The sequence below is a fragment of the Perca flavescens genome, chromosome 6 (genome assembly GCF_004354835.1).
Source record: "Perca flavescens isolate YP-PL-M2 chromosome 6, PFLA_1.0, whole genome shotgun sequence".
Lineage (NCBI taxonomy): Eukaryota > Metazoa > Chordata > Actinopteri > Perciformes > Percidae > Perca > Perca flavescens.
This window is the reverse complement of record NC_041336.1, coordinates 21,019,686-21,039,891: the sequence shown is the minus strand read 5'-3', so window position 1 is coordinate 21,039,891 and position 20,206 is coordinate 21,019,686. Positions and strand designations below refer to the sequence as shown.

The 20,206-nt window shown below is 41.9% G+C and overlaps 2 protein-coding genes across 7 annotated transcripts in view; both read right to left on the bottom strand.

Annotated features, from left to right (window-relative positions):
• Window positions 1-3,463: 3,463 nt before the first annotated feature.
• On the bottom strand, window positions 3,464-8,897 carry rbm24b (RNA binding motif protein 24b). The gene is made up of 4 exons (XM_028581328.1): window positions 8,645-8,897; window positions 8,194-8,317; window positions 7,924-7,978; window positions 3,464-5,089 (listed from the first exon to the last, which is right to left on the bottom strand). The coding sequence occupies exons 1-4, from the start codon at window positions 8,813-8,815 to the stop codon at window positions 4,729-4,731; spliced, it is 711 nt and encodes a 236-aa protein (XP_028437129.1). The 5' UTR covers window positions 8,816-8,897; the 3' UTR covers window positions 3,464-4,728.
• Window positions 8,898-10,698: 1,801 nt separating this feature from the next.
• The window catches only part of kif13a (kinesin family member 13A), a 36,452-nt gene continuing 26,944 nt past the window's right edge, over window positions 10,699-20,206 (bottom strand). Inside the window, exons 26-40 of one of the 6 annotated variants that reach the window (XM_028579669.1) lie at window positions 19,748-19,780; window positions 18,847-18,946; window positions 18,601-18,727; window positions 18,464-18,519; window positions 18,241-18,365; window positions 17,399-17,575; window positions 17,193-17,285; window positions 16,924-17,076; window positions 16,732-16,809; window positions 16,581-16,631; window positions 16,264-16,351; window positions 15,988-16,139; window positions 15,003-15,167; window positions 12,817-13,978; window positions 10,699-12,371 (exon numbers count right to left, since the gene is read on the bottom strand). In XM_028579669.1, coding sequence (XP_028435470.1) covers window positions 12,238-12,371; window positions 12,817-13,978; window positions 15,003-15,167; window positions 15,988-16,139; window positions 16,264-16,351; window positions 16,581-16,631; window positions 16,732-16,809; window positions 16,924-17,076; window positions 17,193-17,285; window positions 17,399-17,575; window positions 18,241-18,365; window positions 18,464-18,519; window positions 18,601-18,727; window positions 18,847-18,946; window positions 19,748-19,780 — 2,694 coding nt within the window. In that variant the 3' untranslated portion in view covers window positions 10,699-12,237. Of the gene's footprint in view, window positions 12,372-12,816; window positions 13,982-15,002; window positions 15,168-15,987; window positions 16,140-16,263; window positions 16,352-16,580; window positions 16,632-16,731; window positions 16,810-16,923; window positions 17,077-17,192; window positions 17,286-17,398; window positions 17,576-18,240; window positions 18,366-18,463; window positions 18,520-18,600; window positions 18,728-18,846; window positions 18,947-19,747; window positions 19,781-20,206 lie in introns of all 6 variants that reach the window. The other 5 variants (XM_028579671.1, XM_028579673.1, XM_028579674.1 and 2 more) reach the window with 5 other exon arrangements.

Below are 20,206 nucleotides of genomic sequence, written 5' to 3'. Positions count from 1 at the left end.
CAGTCAGATTCAGAAAACTCCGAAATTACATGAACGCGGCAGGAAACCCGTCTGCTGGAATTGCTAGAATTGCGTCAGTAGCCTAAAATCGAAAGTAAAGTGCGCATAACTTCCTGTAGAAAATTGCTGGGCCTACAATAAAGTGTAGAGCGGCCTAAATCCTTTACATAACTTTTTAGTGCATAGAATATTAACCAATTCAAATAATAATTGTCGGCATGATTTTATAAATTACACATACATGTGGCACAGTGAATCCTTAGGATTAACTGTATCTCTGGATGGCTAGCTTAGTGATTACCTATTGTCCAGTAAGCCTATCATCAGTGGGGATTTATATTTGCTAATAATATGTTGGTTTCATGTTAAGACATAAAAAAAAACTTTGAAAGATTAACAATAATTTGGAGGCCCCCCTGACTGACTCTGGGGACCCCTTAGGGGTCCCAGACCCCCTGTTGAAGATCCCTGGCCTAAGCGAAGAGTTCAGAAAGGATCTTATCTGCAGTGGTGTAAAGTATCTGGAAAGTGCATTCACTAAAGCACGGTACTAATTGTACTAAAGTGCAATTTTGAAGTGCTTGTATTTTACTTGAGTATTTCCATTTAATGCAACTTTATACTTTTTCTCCACTACTTTTTACTTCACTACAATTAGCCTATATGACAGCTTCAGTTACTGGTTACTTTACATATAATAGTAATAAAATCCTAGTATAATAATATCATATAGGCTAATAATATAAAATGTGTCATGCCAATAAAGTATCCTGACTTGAATTCAATTGTAGAGTTACACCCACTTGAGAGAAAGTTGTGAAAACATTTTCGAAGATCAGGAAGGCACCAGGCCCAGACGGCATGTCTCCCTCCTTCCTAAAAGTCTGTGCTGACCAGCTGGCCTCCATCTTCACAAAGATCTTCAACAGATCACTGAGCTGTGTGAAGTCCTCTCCTGCTTCAAATGTTCCCCCATCTTCCCGGCCCCCAAAAAATCCAACATCACAGGATTAAATGACTACAGGCCTGTCGCCCTGACGTCTGTGGTCATGAAATCCTTCGAGAGGCTGGTGTTGAGCCACCTGAAGGACATCACAGGACCCCTACTCCACCGCCTGCAGATTGCTTACCGGGCAAACAGGTCAGTGGATGATGCAGTCAACATGGAACTGAACTACATCCTGCAACACCTCGACTCACCAGGGACATACGTGAGGATCCCGTTTGTGGATTTCAGCTCAGTGTTTAACACCATCATCCCAGAAACCCTCCGCTCCAAACTTACCCAGCTTACTATATCAGCCCCCACCTGTCAGTGAATCACAACTTCCTGGCAGACAGTAGCGAACCGGTGAGGCTGGGAAAAATCTCATCTAGCTTCTGGCCCATCAGTACTGGCGACCCACAGGGATTTGTGCTCTCCCCACTGCTCTTTTCCCTCTACACCAACAACAGTTGGTTGTTGTTAAACTCCTTACATTTGCAGACGACACAACAGTCATTGGCATCCTCCAGGACAGAGGTTAAACAGCTAGCCCTCTGGTGTGGTCAGAACAACCTGGAGCTGAACGCTCTCAAAACTGTGGCGATGACAGTGGACTTAAGGGAAAGCCCCCCCATCACCATACTCATACTCACAATACTGTGGTTGTTGTGGAATCCTTCAGGTTTCTGGGATACACAATCTCACAGGACCTGAAGTGGATTTCCAACATCAACACCATCAGGAAAAACGCCCAGCAGAGGATGTACTTCCTGCGCTGGCTCAGGAACATCAACCTGCCTCAGGAACTGCTGATACAATTTTACTTTCCTGACTCCTCCAGAGTCAGGAAACAGGCAGGAGGCATCACTACAGTACCATCACACCCTGGACACAACCTGTTTCAGCTTCTCCCCTCTGGTAGGCACTACAGAACACTGTTCACCAAAACAACCAGACACAAGAACCATTTCTTCTCACAGGCTGTCACTATGATATCACTTAACACCAGTCCATAGTGTCAGGATCAATCCGTTTGAGATAATCGTGTAACACCAAGCATCCACCTTTCAGTAATTTATATATTTAATAGTGTTAAACACATAAATTAAACATGTAAATATCTGTCAATTTTACACTGTGTAAACTCTCATACCTACCTACCTCAGATATATAAGCAACCTGTTATATTCATCATTTTTTATTTATTTTAGCACTATTTGCACTTTAGCATTGCCCTCTGCTACTGTCACACTGTTTACAATCCTCATAGAGCTGCTTGTTTACATGTGTGTATGTATGTACATATGTATGTGTATGCATGTATATATGTATATACACTTTTTAATATACAAATGTGTATCTGTGCATAGTAGTAAAATTGTTATGTTTACCTTGTTCAGCTTTGTTGTCCTTGTTATTAGCTGTATGTCTCTTTCTGTGTATGTATGAGAGCAACAACAAAAAACGTGTTCACACTTACTTGGCCATTAAAGTTGATTCTGATTCCACCACTGCTTAGCTGCTTAATGCTTGGCGATAAAGAACCAGCAGGTGTCAGGAGGCCACAGCTTTTGTGAACCTAAGCAGGCAACCAGGGAGACTCACAAAACGGAATTTGTTTTATTGGAATAAACAGACTGGTTATTCCAGACTCTGCAGCTGCTTGCCTGCTCCTCTGTGGTACCATAGGTCACATCACAAGTTCCTTCACAGCTGTACAGAAACATAAGTGGTTGGGACTGTAGGGAAGGATTGTAAACAGGTGAACAAAACAGTGAATGGAGAGGAGTGTGCATTTCAGCTGTTTTTGTCTGCTCAGCCACAGGAGAGCAAAGATATTGCAGTATCAAATTACATGTTTTAATAATTTATCATAATTTATACAAACATATTGCAAAAGGTTTGGTTATTTTGAGGTTTTTTATTTATTTCATTTGGTCAGCCTGAGGGAATCTGGCAAACAGCTTCTTTCAACTAATGGTTGTGTAATGTGGGAAAAGGGACTTCACCTACTTACTATTTTGGAGTCATTGCAGGCCGGATTCATGTTACGCAAACATCTAAGATTGATTTAACATGTAAACAGAGGCAAGCATCAAATTATTCAGCAGTGTTTCAAGTGAAGATCCATTTCCAAAATTGTGTAATCCAATATTAGTTAGTGACACAGGTCCCCGGAGATGCAGCTTGCCAATTTAGTTTCTATCTTGAAATTAGTTACGCAAGACTGTTTCTTGCTGAGAGATGTTAATAAAAGTCAAACAGATTATATGACTATCAAATAATAGCAACACTTATGCTGCAGCACTGCACAAAGACAGCACATACAGTAACTGAACACTAAAGGCAGTTGTTAACATGTACACATGCATTATTTTGCCATTGGTTAGTTTTTATCCACAACTGAAACCATCACGTGACATGATTTCATCAAACAAATGAAAGGCTGTAAGCAAAACCGACATCAACACAAAAGAATAAAAAGTTGAAGGTAAATTTTCCTTTTATTTCACATATTAAATGTTTGCAATATTTTGAGTCATGCATTACAAAATGCAAGGTGAAACAGGTGATGCCCTTGCATTGGAAAACATTTTATGTCTAATGACATCAAATGTAAAAATTTTAAAAAGTTAACAGTTCTCACACTGTCTATCAAACTGGTCAAGTATAAAAAGCGACGGATTTGAGACATTAAATCTACAGAAAACAGAAAATGCTTTGGACTTATTGCTACCTTTACACTCATCTTTTGTTCTTTATACACAGTGTATCCTTTTGTTAAGCCAAGTTTAAACATCCAACAAATGCTTTTAATCATTAATCATCAATCATTAATCATCAATCATGCAGCAGCACATGTGGACATGTTTAATAGTAGGCTTCATACTAACATATGGACACAAAATAAAGGGTTTATTTCTGTAAGGCTCCATAATAAATACATAAATAGCATAATTTAAAAAGGCACATTATGAAAAATGTCATCAAAAAGAAAGATTCACATTCATCAATGTTTCTTCCCTTATGCTGAGTTTACTTGAGGTGCAATTTAAAAGGGAAGAAAGCTGAGTACTTTTACCAGCTTCAGCTGTAATTTCAGCATTTCGTCTTACCAGCTATCAAGAAAATGCATTTTAAAAGGGAACTAGTTGACAGTGTCTAATCTATCTCACACCAAACAGTTATAAAAAAAAAAGAGAACAATCTTAACAAAACACTAACTTCTATATCAATGTCTGCATAGCTTTACCAAACTAAATACTGGTCCAAAACTATGAAATACTGAAAACTGCATGATGACGTGACATACTGTTCTCATATGTGTTTGGGTTTGTTTTCAAAGAAGTGAGGAAGAAATCTGATCATAAGACGTGACTGCAATTTGACATTTTATACAAATTCCACTGCAATATTTACATACAAAATTCAGCAATGGTTGACATTAGGTCCAGTGAGTCTACTTCAATTAACATTAAATATTTTACGGTTGAATAAATATTAAATATTCATATATATTCAATAGTGACAAAATACTGCTCTCACTTGAATAAAATATACAGTAATTACTAATTTCTCTCCACATTTTAAGGTGATTTTCTTCAGGCTCTTTGGTAGAAGGACTGCTAAGTTAAAACCTGGGAGTGACAACTATCATTCAGCCCCTACAGGCTTCCCATCTTATAGCTTCGCCCTCTTCATGACATCCTCTGCTTTCCTCCTTTAAGGTAGTTTTCATGGTTTTACTGCATGCGATCTGTCTGGAGCTGCTGAGGTTGGTACTGGCTGAAGGCGGCAGCAGCTGCCGCAGCTCCTGGGGTAGCAGCAGCGGCAAGTGGCTGCTGGACAGCGTATCCATACCCTGCTGTAGTCATGTAGCTTGTTGGTGCTGGTGAGGCTGCGTACGGATACTGCTCGTATGCAGCAGCGGCGGCGGCAGCAGTGGCAGCAGCCGCAGAGTACTGGGCATACGCCGCTCCAGTATAGTCAAGGTATGGAGAAGTGGCAGCAGCAGCTGTTGCTGTAGCAGCAGAAGGCTGTACATGAGGGATCATCATGCTGGGTTGGACAAAGGCCTGAGGGTAGACGTAGTGGGCAGGGAGTCTGTAGGACACAAAGACACACAGGGTCAAAACAGAGCCACAGGCAGTCATCTTTTCAACGCAGAAACTAAATTCTGGAAAACTGAAAAGCAGGCCCCTCAAAACTGTCAATCCAGTTCTCAGAACACAGCAAATCCATTCATTAACAACTGAAAAACCCTACCTAGAAATGAAAAGTTAAGGAAGCAGCAAAACCACAAAGAAACACAAGCGCGGCTTTTAATTTCAAAAAGCATCTGATCTGAAACACAGTAAGGCATTAAAAGAAGACACAGCCCAGCTCTGCACCCAATGTTTCACTGAAAACAGTATTTGACAAAATGCGAACTTATCGCACAACACCACAACATATCAGGAAGAGAAGTGGACATTATTCTGTCCACATACGGTCACACCAACACCACATGTACAGGCATGCCCACACATGTTAATAGGTTCTTAAACACAAACAAATAGGGCATAAAAAGAGGCTTTTGGTTTCTTGAAAATGCAATAAATTGCAATTAAGCTACCGAGTTAAGCAACATTAAGTGGGTGCTTTCTTGCATTAGGTTCTGCAGAGGCCCTGTTGTGTTTATTTGCTTGAAAAAATTAATTTATTTTACTATTTTAAAGGGGGAAATTGTTTAAGAGTAGATTAGGTAGGAGCTCTCCATTGGAAGAGCAACATTCTGTATATAGACCAGGGTATAAATGGATAAATACAAGCCTGGGTATCTGGGTAAATTTGGCTCCACTTTAAACTTGTGTTAAAGTCACCCTCAATAAATATATTGCGGAGCAGGTGTGAAACTGTTATATCTGGCCATAGAAAAGTGTCCCCTCCCCCTCTTACAAACGGACACCCCACACAAACATACACACACCAGCTTGACTGACAAGGGAGGCTGGAAGCATGCTATTTTTGCTCCCCTTGTCATCTCCAAAGGACAAGCTGATCTTCTCCTTCAGTAACACATGGCAGGGCACTCGTCAACTGTAATGGTCGTAAATGCCACTCGACTGTCTCAGTGACTTTCCATAATTTACTTGTTTATTATCAGACTAAAAAGGTGTCCTGGCTGGTCAAAGTTACAAAGTGGAATGCTAGATCCACTGCTGTAAACAAGAGCTAACTGTTTTGTACTAGAATATGTTACAATTCTTGTGTCAGACATGACAAATCCAACTACGTGTATAATTTCCAACTTGCCAAGATAGGAACCAACATACCCTTTCATACCCTTTGTGATATGACCTTGTTTTAATATCAACAGTTCACACGCCAAAAGGGCACAGCTGACTTAAACCATCTCAGTTGAAAGAGATGGGAGGAACATTTTGTGGTCCTGCACGTCAAAAGCTAAATAAAGGTGCTTTGTAAATCACCAGGACACAAGGGTAATCCCCAGCACATAACCAAAGACTTCATGGGCACATGGCTCGGCCCACCTGTTGTCCACAGCTGAGCGGCCCTGTCTGTGCCATACATTATTAACAGCGCTGCTCAGTGACTCCCATTTTCCATCTGAATTTGAGAGGCCTTGGAGATCACTGTAGCCAACAGCTGCTGTGTAAGAGACCGACTAAGATCTCTGTCTCCAACCTATAGTGCAGTGAATATCTGAATGTGCGTGTGTGTGTGTATATATACACACACATACATACATACACACACACACACACATATACATACACACACACACACACACATATACACACACGTCTGGCTTTTTTGGTTTATTGCAAAGCTAAATAATGAATCCATAATCACATCTATAGTTAGTTAACATCTAAAAATAGTTTTATACATTAGCTTTCCTGATAGAGTACCAACATGGGGGCAATTGGACATATTCTTCTGTGCTATCTTGTGGTGATAACACATTTTTTGTTTTCATACCCCCTTCACATTTTAATTTGATTGTTAAATGACAGCCGCTGGAGTGATGAGGAAAAATAAAAAATAATACAAATGCTCAGCATCATGTACCTGCAGATGTAAGCTACAAGTGAAAGCAATGGGTTAATAACAACAAAAAAAACACAGCATCATGGGTAAGGAAACAAAAACAGAACTCCCACATGCAAGCCAGTGTTTGTTTTGTTGTGGGGGATCGATTTTCAAATGAACACACAGTGTGAGTGATCATCAGCCCCCTTTTGACAACAAAACACCATCAACTTAATGTTAACATGAAACTGGGGGGAAAAAAAGAAACCACAGGCTAAAGCACAAATCAATTATTAAAAAGGGAAAAGAATCAACACCCCGTTGCAGAGTTACAACTCCCTATCCAAACTCACAAAGTCTGCACAAAAACCTCCTGCACACCCCCCCACCTCCCCCACTGCAAGTAGAAATAAGCACACAGTTAAGCTGAACACCACATCATACTGAAAACAAGGCACACACCAATCTATGTACTATGGAAAACTGGGAAAAAAGACTTCCATGCATCTAGTCACCATTTCAGTTCGTTTGTGTATGTCAGAGTATACAGGTAACACTTTAGCGCTCTGCCCAATGCAGACTCAGCTATTCCTCAAATCATCATGTCCCTTCATCAGCTATTTTAACCGTTACCGACCCTGTCAGATCAGAGAGAGACAACATGAAGTCAAGTCCTGCAGTGGCTGGGGACAAATGATCACTTCCTTCACAGTCAACACCAAGCAGAAGAGCACACATCCACACTCACATGTCCCCATTCAGGATTTAATAAGTGGAGGCAATGATGAATGACACTTTCACAACAATAAAAACACATTATATTAGACCATAAAAGACAGATAAATGTCATTTTAAACAGACAGATTTTGTGAAAGAAATGTCATTTCTGCAGCATAACATACCCATAAGGCCTTTGGATGAATGCTGGATGGATCTGAGGCATACCAAATGCAAATCCTAGAATGAAAACACACACTTTAGTTTGAAGTACTGACGCTTTTTTAAATGCAATAGAGATGATTTTGAAGAAAGTGTCAACTTTCATTATCCAAACATCAAGACTACGTCACAGTGCCTGTATGAGAGTGTGTAAAGATAGTTGGGCTGCTGCCCTTGTATGCCACCTTGATTATCTTGAAGTTGGGAAATAAAGCTGTAGTCCAGTCCCTCACCTGGCTGTATGACCCTGGGCTTGGCCCCCAGGTATGCCAGGTTCACATTGGCTTTCCTGCCGTCTATTATGGGGTTGGGGTCCTTGCAGGCTCTGTCAGCAGAGGCCCGGTCTGCCATGGTCACCTGAAGGAAACAGCACATTTTCCATTGACCTCATGGAGATTTCTACCTGTACAGTTTTGTCACATTGATTAGGTGGCACCCACAAATTATGGATAGTTTGTTTTTAAGGTCAATCTTAGTGTGGTCAGGTTATATTTGACTAAGGGTGACTAAGGGTTCTGCTATATGAGCAATTTCTAAGCTGGCTGCCTGTCACACAGAACAGGAAACATGTAGGCTACAGTCTACAGGGGCCAATACTGGATCAAATGACCGCCGACTCTGCACGTGTACGAGCAACTTTAAAAATGGCAACTCAGAACTAGTAGTCAACAAGTTGGTACTTACAAATCCATAACCTCTGGATTTCCCCGTCTGCCGATCGGTGATGACAACAGCCTCCTCTATGTCTCCAAACACCTCGAAATATTTCCTGAGACTTGAGTCCGTTGTGTGATAAGGCAGACCTCCCACAAAGATCTTGGTGAACGTGGTGTCTTTCTGTGCCGAGTGCATCATTTGGAGATATGTGTTTAAAGCGCTTTCCTGGAAGTAGTAAGTTGAGATAAAGTAGAACAGCGTTGAGAAGAGTTGAGTTAAAGGGAGAGAGTGTGCAGCGCGGACAGGCAGCCCCCCGGTGATGTGACTGTGGCTCTGAAGGAGAAGGAGGACACCTGTTAGTTTGGTGCGGGAGGTTTCCCAGTTGTCAGTGTGTGACACAGAAACTTAACTCCACCCAGATCCAGACCACCACCCTGGTGCTCAGTCTGCCTACTGGTCTGCCTCATAAAGTTGGTCCCAATCATCACAGAGAAAGAGATATTGGCCAAGGCAAGTTTGAGAAGACGTAAGCTTTAAAACTAGATGGATTGCAATGTTATTTTGTCAGATATACTCCCCTGACCCCCTTGACATTTTTGACCAGGTGCCAAAAATTGAGTTTTTAACCTTTACATTTCAATGTATATGATCATTTACATTTTTATTCCCCAACACAAATGTCTAAATACTTTTTCAAAGCCCCCCGCACTGCCAAGAATAAGATTCTGGTGGGAAATACTAAATCCCTTTGTATGTCTTTGGGCTAAAAGTTGTATAAAATTAACTGAGTGTGAACATACTAAAAATCAGCCTTTTATAAAAATACTCATTGTTTGTTTGATTTTAACTCTACAATGTAACTATCCGAGGTTGCTAAAACCCACAAATGCCCAGAATAAATATCAAGGACAGAACCTCAGTGTCCTCAATGGTAGCCAGTATAACAAGTCTCTTATTAGTTAAATAGCCTGCTGTATAATACTGCTCTATAATCTATTTTCTTTTCTTTAAAAAACTGTTGTGAATTCAGGGATGATTTACAAACCTTATAAAAAAAAAAACTTTAACTTTCTTAACAAATCCCCAGCTGCCCATTAATTAATCAGCACATTACATACTTAAGTGACCTAGATGTTGATATGGAGTTGTGTCCATTGCTGACACATGAATTTTCATTTGTGTAATATAACACAAGTTTAGAAAAAATACACCAGTTGAGCCCATGGGGGCGCTTTAATTAATTTAACTCAAATGTGACATCTTAGGCAACACTGGCCTAATTATGAGACAACTTGGAAGCACCACACATTTTGGCAATGTTTGATTGCCACTAATAGTGGGTCAAGAATTTAAACAATAACAGGCTTTCAATTTAGTACCACATCCGTTCTTATTATACATCTCATGTTTGTGTTGTTTACCTTGCCAGTGACAGGAGACATGAGAAGCCAGAAGGTGGAGCACACATCACTGTTGACGTCTCATCTAAGGGATGTAGTAAAGAATCACACCCCACTGTGATGGTAATGTTGTGTACAGTGCTTGACTAAAGCAACACACACCATGGGATTTCTGCACATTTTCCTCTAAAACACAATCTGTTATAACATAATTTAAGGTAGGATATTTTTGGCTAAATATACAAAATAATTGTTTTTCGAGAATGTACGAGCAAATTTCAGTAGGAGCAAAATCCACTGCAGAACTATTCCCTCTTTCTGCACGCTTTAGATATTGACTTATAATTAAAGGTCCCATTAGGGCATAGGGATATTTTCTGGATTTTTCTTGAATACACTGCAACACAAGAAAGGACGGGAACTAAAAACATAAAACTGATAGTCATGCTGTTCTCCTGCACTATCACACCCAACTTTAAAAAGGACCTAAGTATACAACCTCTCAGCAGAAAAAAAGTAAGATTAGAGAAGATTTGAAAATAATTGAGTTTAGACTGAGAGTCATTAGATGTGTAACGGAAACATGTTTATCAGTGAGATAGACAAACTACTAAAACTACTACTAAAACAGTAAATTATACAAATGCAGTGAGCTTGAATCCAAATAAAGAGTCAACACAGTACGCTGATTGTAAATGTTCTATTCTAGAACATTTTGTACCAATTAAAACAGTTTGCGATACATTATAAATACAATTCTGTACATTATAATAGTGTAAATACTATGTTCAAATACATTTTTATTTACAACTCCTTATGAGGGAGAGCAGCTTTGTTCTCTTCTTTTAAGTAAGGTCTTGGGTTTGTTTCATTTACTTGATTACAGCTTGGATATACAACTATTTCTAGTCAGTTCCACAGTTCACCACTTCCATAAAAATATAAGTTCATAGGACAGCTCTTCTTCATAACTAAACTACTTTTTGTTCTGTAACCTGATACCTTCCATCACCCATTCATTCAACCCTCCATGTGAAAAAAATGCATTATTGAGTACCTTTTAACATGTAGTATTATATATCAGGCAGTTACATATAAAATGCAGATGGACAATCAGTTAAAAAGGTATTTAGTCAGTCAGCGAGGCTGGGTAGCATTTTGAATGCCTTTGGGCATCATGATATACATACACAGGTTTCAGGTCCATACAGTTAGTTAGTTTAAAACTCAGTCAACTTGTTATGGAGTTCATTGAGTAGCCTGGGGTCAGCTCTGGGGTTTATGTGCCTGCCTTTATTAAAAGAAGGCATTAAGGCATCAGTGCATCCAGGCCTTGGTTAAAGCCTAGCTGCTTTGTTCCGCAGATTAAAGTGATGACACATGGTTTCTCAGTCACTTCAGTTAGACAATATCTCATCAGTCCAATATGGAAGACAGTCGGCGAACTCTCCAAGAATCCTTTCCAGTGCAAGCATTCAAACAGCAACAGTCTCATGCTGAATGGTGATTATTTCCTCCACAGTGTTACAGTACTTCAACAGGATAATTTAACATGATAACTGCAGTCAAACACTGAAAGCAACTCAGGTTTAGCAGATTTGTCCTCCGTTCAGGGTATGTGGCATTACTCCTAGAGACATGGCACTAAGCTTTACTTGGACACACAGATATGTAGTGTTTACCTCCACATACGCACATTATAAAAACAACACAATACTTGTAACAGCAGATATGGAACCGTAGTTCTTTGGTTACCCCTGACAGATCATATTGATGTAAATATCAATTTTATTAACAGTAGTACATTCTTAATCTTCATATTCCAAATTACTCCACTATGAGCCTCAGGGAGGATGCATTGTCTTATAAAAATATTATATATAATGTTCAGAAACCAATGCAAGAAAATGTATGTGGGTAATATTTCCATATGGACTACCAGTTGAAAGTGAAGTTCTCTATCAAAAATATCACCGTATAGAAAACTCAGATATGTGCATAGTGAATTTTCAGTGAACAGTAATTAGGATAAACCTTTGTTAAATGCACAGGTCAGATATGTTTTAGGAAAGCAGACACACCCAAAGAATACATCAGCATCTCCATCACACAGAGAGGAGCCATGCTGAAGTCAGCTTGCGGTTTACCCTTTAGGCACTAGATCTGAGGACCACCCTTGGGTCCCTGTCACTCCTCAGAAAGGTGGCCCTTCTTTGGGTCCTATCTGATGAGAGTCTGTGGTTCTGTGTCCATGGAGGGCGGTCCTCTGGTGAGACGAGATGGCTTCACAAACACACCGTGACCTGGGGGGCAGCGGAAGTACACCCTGCCCTGGACAGTCCCGTTGTGCTTACCTATAGGAAGATCAATCGTAAAAGATATGTAGAATAATTGTGGATCATTTGTAGTTCTGGACATTTAAACTATGTGGACCTCTCATACACAAGGGAAAAAGCATTCCATGCTATTTATATTAAACAGTGGAGCCTGAGCAATCCTGGACTTTTGAGGCTGATACCCATGGAAAAAAGCCTGCAGGCCCATAGCCACTTTTTATCCATGGCCCCATCGTGGGTTAAGCTGGTGTAATAATGGTTGGTATTTGTTTTTTTATGAGGATCCCTAAAATATAGTTATTAGAGAATTGTGACCAACATATGTACTGAGTGGAATGTTTAAAGGCGCTCTCTGGTGGACAAACTATGTCATTACGACACTATTTCTAAATTACCTCAACATATTTCAAGCAAAAAGTATATATACTTTTTATTAGTTCTTGTTTTTTTTAAAAGGACTTACCCACTGCCATGTCAAGCTTCACACCGATCCAGATCCCTTTAGCAAACTCCACCCCTCCGACGTAGTGGACCGTTCCTCTCCTCTTCCCCACCCACACCTGCTCCCCTGGGGCCATCCAGTCAGGAAGCTGAGCTACAGGGGTGCTCTCATCTCCGCTGGAATCTCCTGAGGGCTCTGCGCTGCTGGGGTTTGGGCTGGGACAGGGACTCCCGTGGGGCAGATCTCCCTGGGCCGGCTCCTCGATCGGAGGTTCTCCTCCTGCTCGCAGAGTCGGGGCCGAGGATGGGGCTATAGATAAAGGTGTGACTGGGGATGGGGATGCTGAAGATGGAGCTGGAACTTTGTCAGGCACAGATACTGGGGTACTCGCTGAAGTGCAAACTACAGTTGTGTTCGGGCAGGACACAGCTACACTAACAGAGCCTGTATTATTTGGACAGTTGCATGTAGTAGTTGAAGTGTCTTCAGGAACAGATGAGTTAATAATACCAGAGAGATCAGAGGAGCGTTGATTACCAGTGTCACATGTTTCTTTCTCCAAACACTCCTTCTCCCATCCCTCTGTAAAATGTGCTAAATCACTGTCTCCACCACTGTCATCTGCCCCTTTAAAGTCAGTGAACTCCTGGCTGGCACTGAGAACAGAGTTGTGAGGCAGAGGAAGTGTTTGGTGCTTGTCTCTGACAGGCGAGGAGCCAGGGTGGATGAGCAGCTCCTGAACCCTACCTGCTGAGAGAGGAGTCTGCTGGGCGTCACTTCCAGCAGAGACACTTTTGGTTTGGGTGCAGCCTCTTCCAGCAGGGCAGCCGAGAGAGTCATGCGGGTCTCTGGAAGGGCAGCTGAGCTGGTCAGAGCTCTCACTGGCACTGAAAGGCATGTCAGACAGCGTAGCGTTGGAGGCACTGTGTGAAAAGTAGCCACTAGTGCAACTGCTGGCCGTGGGGCTTCGGGGCACCTCTTTCTCTCCACTCCCACCTCCACACTGGCTTCCCTTCAAGTCAGACCGGGATGATAGAAACCCCTCCTGGTTCTCCAGATTGGCGTTGTAGATCTCAAAGTTGGCAAAGTCCTCTGGGATGTAAGGCTGGAAGCTGCTGTGGTCCTGAGGGCCCCGATTGAGATTCAGAGTCATGTCCACACCCGTCTCCTCGTCCTCAGAGTCCTGTTGACCAAAAAAAGTGTGGCAGGACAAAAGACACATCCCACCAGACATGATGTCAGCTGTAGCCTGTAGCCTGAACATTAGCTTATATAAACACTATTTTTAAGTGAATGAAGACAACGAAAAATGGCGTGATGGAATGTGGTAATGGAGCTTGAACATGTATGTATTTTCTTTTTTTTTTCTTAACCTTGCTTTAGGGGTTTGCTGCTGTACTATTGTACCCATGTGTGGGTTTACACATCATTGTTGAGCAACTGTTACTGTAACATGGCAGTGTGCTACTGCCACAAATTCTACAGTTCTTCTGAGCTTTTCACTGCAGACACTGCAGAGAAAAGACCACGAGACAACGTAAACCTAATGGTCTCAAGGAACTGGTGATCTTGAGAGTTGAGAGAGGTATATATAATAATGTGAGGGAAGTGCAAAATATGGGTGCTCCAAAATAAATTAGACCTATGAAAAATAATAATTATTAGGGCTATAATTACATCATATTGTACTCATTCGTACAATATTATCTTGACAGCGCTGTAACAGTTGTCATTAACTTTTCTAAAACCTAAATATTAACATACTGAAGAAAAAAAAGTCAGTTGTCTCTTTTTCTATACAGCAAATAACAGTTTTCCCTTCTCTACACCATCATAAATGTATATGTATAAAATGTGGTGAGTCCAGTGTATGGAGCAGGAGGGGTTTTATCATGTGTTAAGACATCAAAAACTACAATCAAAAATGGGCACTACATGGTGCAATGCAAAGATGAGGTTTCACCATTATATAACTTTATGTCTTTTTGACTTACTTACAGGTGGACCTTTTAAACAAAGTATGTGTGTTGCTAGGGAGCTCACAATTTTGTGTTTGAAGTGTTTGACCCTCATTATGTGGAGATATACTTACAGCAGTGTGAGTGTGTCACATTAGTGTGTGTGTGTGTGTGTGTGTGTGTGTGTGTGTGTGAAAAACTCTTACAGTAACCCTCAGAGCCGTGTGTGCTGGTGTGTGTAGCACTTACAGCAGTGTGTGGCAGTGTGTGGCTGAGCTGCCTGCTGGTGGGAGTGGAGGTGGGGGTGGAGGTGGAGGTGGAAGGCTTGCAGTGGCCCTCGCTGCCTGCCCTGGGCCGGCGCCAGGGACAGGGAGGAGGGAGCAGTGCAGGGCTGTCCACACATGAGCGCATGCTCTGCGGATGGGTCAGAACAACACTTCACACACACACACGCGCACAGCATGCATGGAGCTGGGCAGGCCAGTTACACAGTTAGTGCCATGCAGTTTGACATTTCACATAACAAACAGTGCTTGAAGTGTCCTAAGAGTGAGTAACTGTACTTTTTAGTGCACCACCACTTCTTGTGATATGTTTGTAGTCTCTTGACCCTTGTTCTCTCATATCCACACACTATTATATTACTATTACTACACTCTAATCCTGCTGTTTACTGAACCATTTTGCTGCTAGCTAAATACCTCTACTTCCCAACCACAGCATCCCTGACATGGACTGATTTGTAGCTGCACCTCTTGTATTCCACTTCAAGCACAGTTGAAGACAAATATACAAGGTTAGTTTAAATAGTTGGAACAGGCACACTATCACAATGATCACAAACAAAATCAGGCATGAGATTTTATAGCATAGCTTTGTCTAATATACCGTTGTGGCTCTTCCCAGTTGAAGTCATGCTCCTGTGAGTCATGCTCTTTCATTTCAATACAGTGACATAACCACAGGGGATGGTGCCATCGTGTTTTTTTCGGCCAGTCACACAATAGCAAAGCAATTTTCACAAAACTCATCAAGCAGCTTTGGACAATTAGTAATTGTTGTCAATGTCAATAAGTGTACCATGTTGTGGAAATGCAATTTGATGTGATAAGTGACTTGGTAAAATGTAAAAATGAGGTTTGACAGAGGACTGACAAAACAAGGATATGTTAGAGCAACATGGCAAAAACATGAATTCTCCCCTCTTGAGAAAGAGGGAATTTATCCTCCTTACCTCTTGTCCCAGCAGTGGCCGGGCCTCCAAGACTTTTTTCGCCTTGTTCTCCTCTTTGACAGGCAGCAGGGACTTGAGGAACTTAGGTGGCTGAGGGGAGAGGACTTTGAAGGGGCTGGAGTTGAAAAACGAAGGGCTGTCTGGAACCAAACCTGTGTGGTTGCATTCAGAGATAAGTAACCCAGTTATAATGTAGCAACACAAACACTGTTTCACACACAAAATAAGTTAAGGATGCAATATAGCTGCTGCACATTTGCTGTTTCTATAGTTTACCTGGATTCTCCTTGCTTTTGATGGGTGTGGTACAAAGCAAGCCCTCTGGGGGATTGCAGTTGGTGCTGTCCACATGATCACAGTGGTCCTAGACAATAATACACATGTTATATTGCAAAGTATTGCAGTGAGGTTAAAGTAGAGCTGCAGCTAAAATACTTTTAACTGTGTACAAGGTCAGGGCTCAAGTGAAAACCCCTAGTGTAAAGGAGGGGGCAATTATGACAAGCAGCATTTAGCTCAGAGAAAAGCTATGCATTTTGAAAAGGCTAATGCAGCCAAGAGTTAAATGTAGTCTAACATCAGACCTGACTTACCTTACAGTCTTCATCCTCACAACCAGTCAGGTCTGTTTTACTACATGAAGACTGGAGAGCAAGAAACAATGTGTTATCAGCGTCATATTATCTAATAACAATTATTTCCATATGGATCTGTGGGCAGTGCAGTGAGTGATGTATTCATTACATGCTGTACATTTGGTGTGCTGATACTTCTTCTTAGGTGTCTCCCCTTGGTAGTGAGCACTTCCTTCACTGTCACAGCCTTCAAGGGAGAAAAAAACAAGACAAAAAAACAAGACAGGTGCATCTTAACATGTCAGTCACTCAGTCAGATTGTTTGTGTTTCAGTATGTCAGTATGCTACTGTGTAAAATACCTGTCTTAGCCTCTCCAGACTGAGGATGTTCTCCACTTCCAGAACTCCCCGTGTGTACTTCTCTATGTAGGTTTCTCCATCCTGAGTCTCCTCACTGTCCCCGCGAGCAGCCATGAGGGCCAAGGTTTCTCTTTCCTCTGGCTCCTCTGAGGCCTGAACAGGAAAGAAAAAAAACGAAGAAAGGGCGGATGAAGATAAACACCAGTTATTTGTCACACATCTGGAAAGCAGCCATTGCTAGACACAGAGAAAAAATGAAAAAGTTGTACCTTTGGTATGTTGGAAACGATCTCATAAGTCACACCACAAGAATAAAGCGCATTCTTTAAGGACATTCTTCTCTTGAGGCTCTGAGTGAAACTCTGTAGAAAAACAATACTATGTTGATCATCAAAACACAATCCATTGCTGCTAACACCCACCTCTGCTGTGGGCTGACCCCCCTCTGATTAAATCTGATCCCTCTTGTACCAACCTGTTTGTTGTAGATGTTGACAGCGATCCTCTTGCGGAGCACCAGCTCCATGGAGGCAGGGTGGCTGAGCTGCACCGTGGCTTTGATGATCAGATAAATGCGTTCATTAGGAGACGTGATGCGGTTGAGGTGCACAGAATCATGGATGGATGAGTCCCAGGAACACACTGCCGACACCTGGTGAATTGGAAGAGTTGTGTTTTTATTAATGTAGCTTCACAATCATCTACAAAGAGAGAATCTGTTCCAGTCGGTTGTGTCACATGGATTACTGTCACGTAGGTGGGCTGTAGCTTTGGGTTTGCAGCAGTTTGCTAATGAGCATTAAAATCACCACCTCATCACACTTACGCACAGTAAAGAGGGCGGTGTGCCCTGTATGGTTAGCGCTGCTGTTCAACATCACACAAAAGGGAGGACTTTTCTTTTAAATCATTGCTTTCATGCATCATGCCACACGATTACATGGCTGTGTAATTGTTCAATTATGTGCGTAATTGTAGGAAAAAAAAATATGTTGCCATAAAGTGCTCTTGTCTGTGTGTAATTATCTGAGAAAAAAAAGAACATCTAGCAACAATTGAAGTAGTAAAATCAGCAAAATTCTACAAAGAGCCTTTGTGAAACCGCTCACGACGAAACATTTTTACAAAAATACACAACATACAACTAGTAGATGAAGAAGCAATGAATACACCAATACTTTATGTTTATGCAGTGTCACTCAGCTTTGTAAGTCACATCACAAGCTTTGAAACAACAGCTGCATTTGTACTTGTTTATGTTTCCTAGAGTTCCCTTTTTGGCCACAGGAGGGCAGTAAAATCAAACCAATTGTTTACCTCCTCATCACTGTGCCTGATAATGGGCAAATAGAAGAACTGGCTTCCATGCTCCTTGGGCAGGATAGAGTTAACGCCTGCAGCATGTGGGCCGGTCAGCTGCTCATTCATTGTCAGATTATCCGCTGGGGGCATGAAAGACAATAAAAGAAAGTTAGTGTTCGTACAGGCCTGAAAGGAACCTGTGAAATATCAGTTGAGATCAAGGATGTGTCTGCTTTACCATTTAAATCCAGGAAAAGAACAGGGATGTGAGCTTCCACTCCTGCAGGCGGGGTCCTACAATTAAGTGAATATGAGGTTAATGGCTCCAAATGAAGTGAGTCTGTCATGTGCATGGGAGTGTGTTTGTGTTTTTACCAGTCTGCGGGAGCTCCAGGGATGCCACTGCCAGGTGCAGGTACCAGCACTGCGTTTCTCTCTTCAGTCAGGCCCACCCACTGCTCCACCAGCCGGGCCTCACGCTCAATATCCTCCTCTGACTTCTCTGCATACATGAATGAAGAGAGAGGTTTCATCACAACACTAAAAATACAGACAACACACGGCAGCCACGCTACAGGTCCTTCAGCAAGTGGTAGCTATAACACAGGGCCGAGGACTTGCCGTGTTTGTTGATGATTTTCTTGATTTGTTCATCGAGGTACTCCCGACGTTTGATCAGGGCCTCTGACCAACGCTCTCGAACACAGTTGAGGTCTTCCTCCTGGAAACAGGCAGAGACCAGAATCAGTGCCAGCTGGCTCAGTAAGGCAGAGGACCTGCTGCAGGGCACAGAGCAGTGTTAACAGGGCAAGGTGAGGGTGCACAGGGCGGATTTGTCTGAGGGAGCTCTTTATGCCAAGCCAAGTGAACGCTAATTCAGACCAATTTAAGTTCCAAGGTGCATTTTTTTTGCTGAAAAACGATTATGGTCAAAATCTCAAAACACACACACACACACACACACACAAATAAAACCACCTTTTAACCCTTTTGCAACTCACACACATGCATTCACTCACACACACACAATGTCCACAGTAACCAACAGACCTCAAAGCCAACCTTATTACGCTTCTGAGGTGAGCACACTTCCACCAAGCAAAGTACTGTAAATCATGCAGCCATGCAATGCCCATATGAAATAGTGAGGCTTATTATTCCTGCAGCTCTTCAGTAGTGACAAGCATTAGTGTGCAGCAACCTGAGGGGGAAGACGAGAGAGCGGGACAGGATCCCTGGCAGACAGACTGCTGGCTGGGAGCTCAGCCATGGGTGGAACTGTATTTTGCATCGAGGGCTGCCAACGAATGGTTGGTGCAATTGCTAATTACAGCGTCAGAAATCATCCACATGTGCAGCTGCTTTTTAATAAAGCACTCGTTTAGTTGGCACAGCCCTCTGCCTCCTGCCTCACATGCCCTCAGCAACAGGCCTAGTTGCAAACATACGATGAAGTTGGTTTCCTTCATGCTGCAGAGTGAACTACAGGGTGAGCAGCAGCAGTGGGAGACTGAAAGGGTACCTGATAACTATCCATATCGTCTTCCTTCTCTCTCTGGCAGGAGAGAACACACTCAGTCAAATGTGGTGAACCAGAAATAAGCCCTGACATGACAGCTCATAGTTTACCATTCACTGCTCATGTAACTTTCTAGAAATCTGAGATGTGATGTGAAAGATACATTTACGTCCATGTATGCATGCTTTTGAGTAATAAATGCCTTTAAAAACAATTACAAAACCAGTATTTACTCCTCTCTAAAATCAAATTGTCGCTTCCTTTCTACATCAGGGCACATCAGTGCATGTTAACAGAACAAACAGGGCACTAATGAGATTGCACATTCCTTGGCCTTCTTTAGACTCACTGCCAGCTACTCAGATGACACGAAACCAGAGTTGGACTAAACATACTTCCGCTAAATCAGCATAATATTGTACATCACTGGCATGAAACCAGCGTAATGTTCCCAAAACGCAG

What these genes read in the sequence shown, in the direction of transcription:
- rbm24b (XM_028581328.1), bottom strand. Translation starts at nt 8,815, where the DNA reads ATGATGCACTCGGCACAGAAAGACACCACGTTCACCAAGATCTTTGTG. An exon ending in AATCCAGAGGTTATGGATTT is followed by an intron (nt 8,318 to 8,644) that starts GTAAGTACCAAC and finishes TGTTTCCTTCAG; the next exon opens with GTGACCATGGCAGACCGGGC. An exon ending in GCCCAGGGTCATACAGCCAG is followed by an intron (nt 7,979 to 8,193) that starts GTGAGGGACTGG and finishes TTTTCATTCTAG; the next exon opens with GATTTGCATTTGGTATGCCT.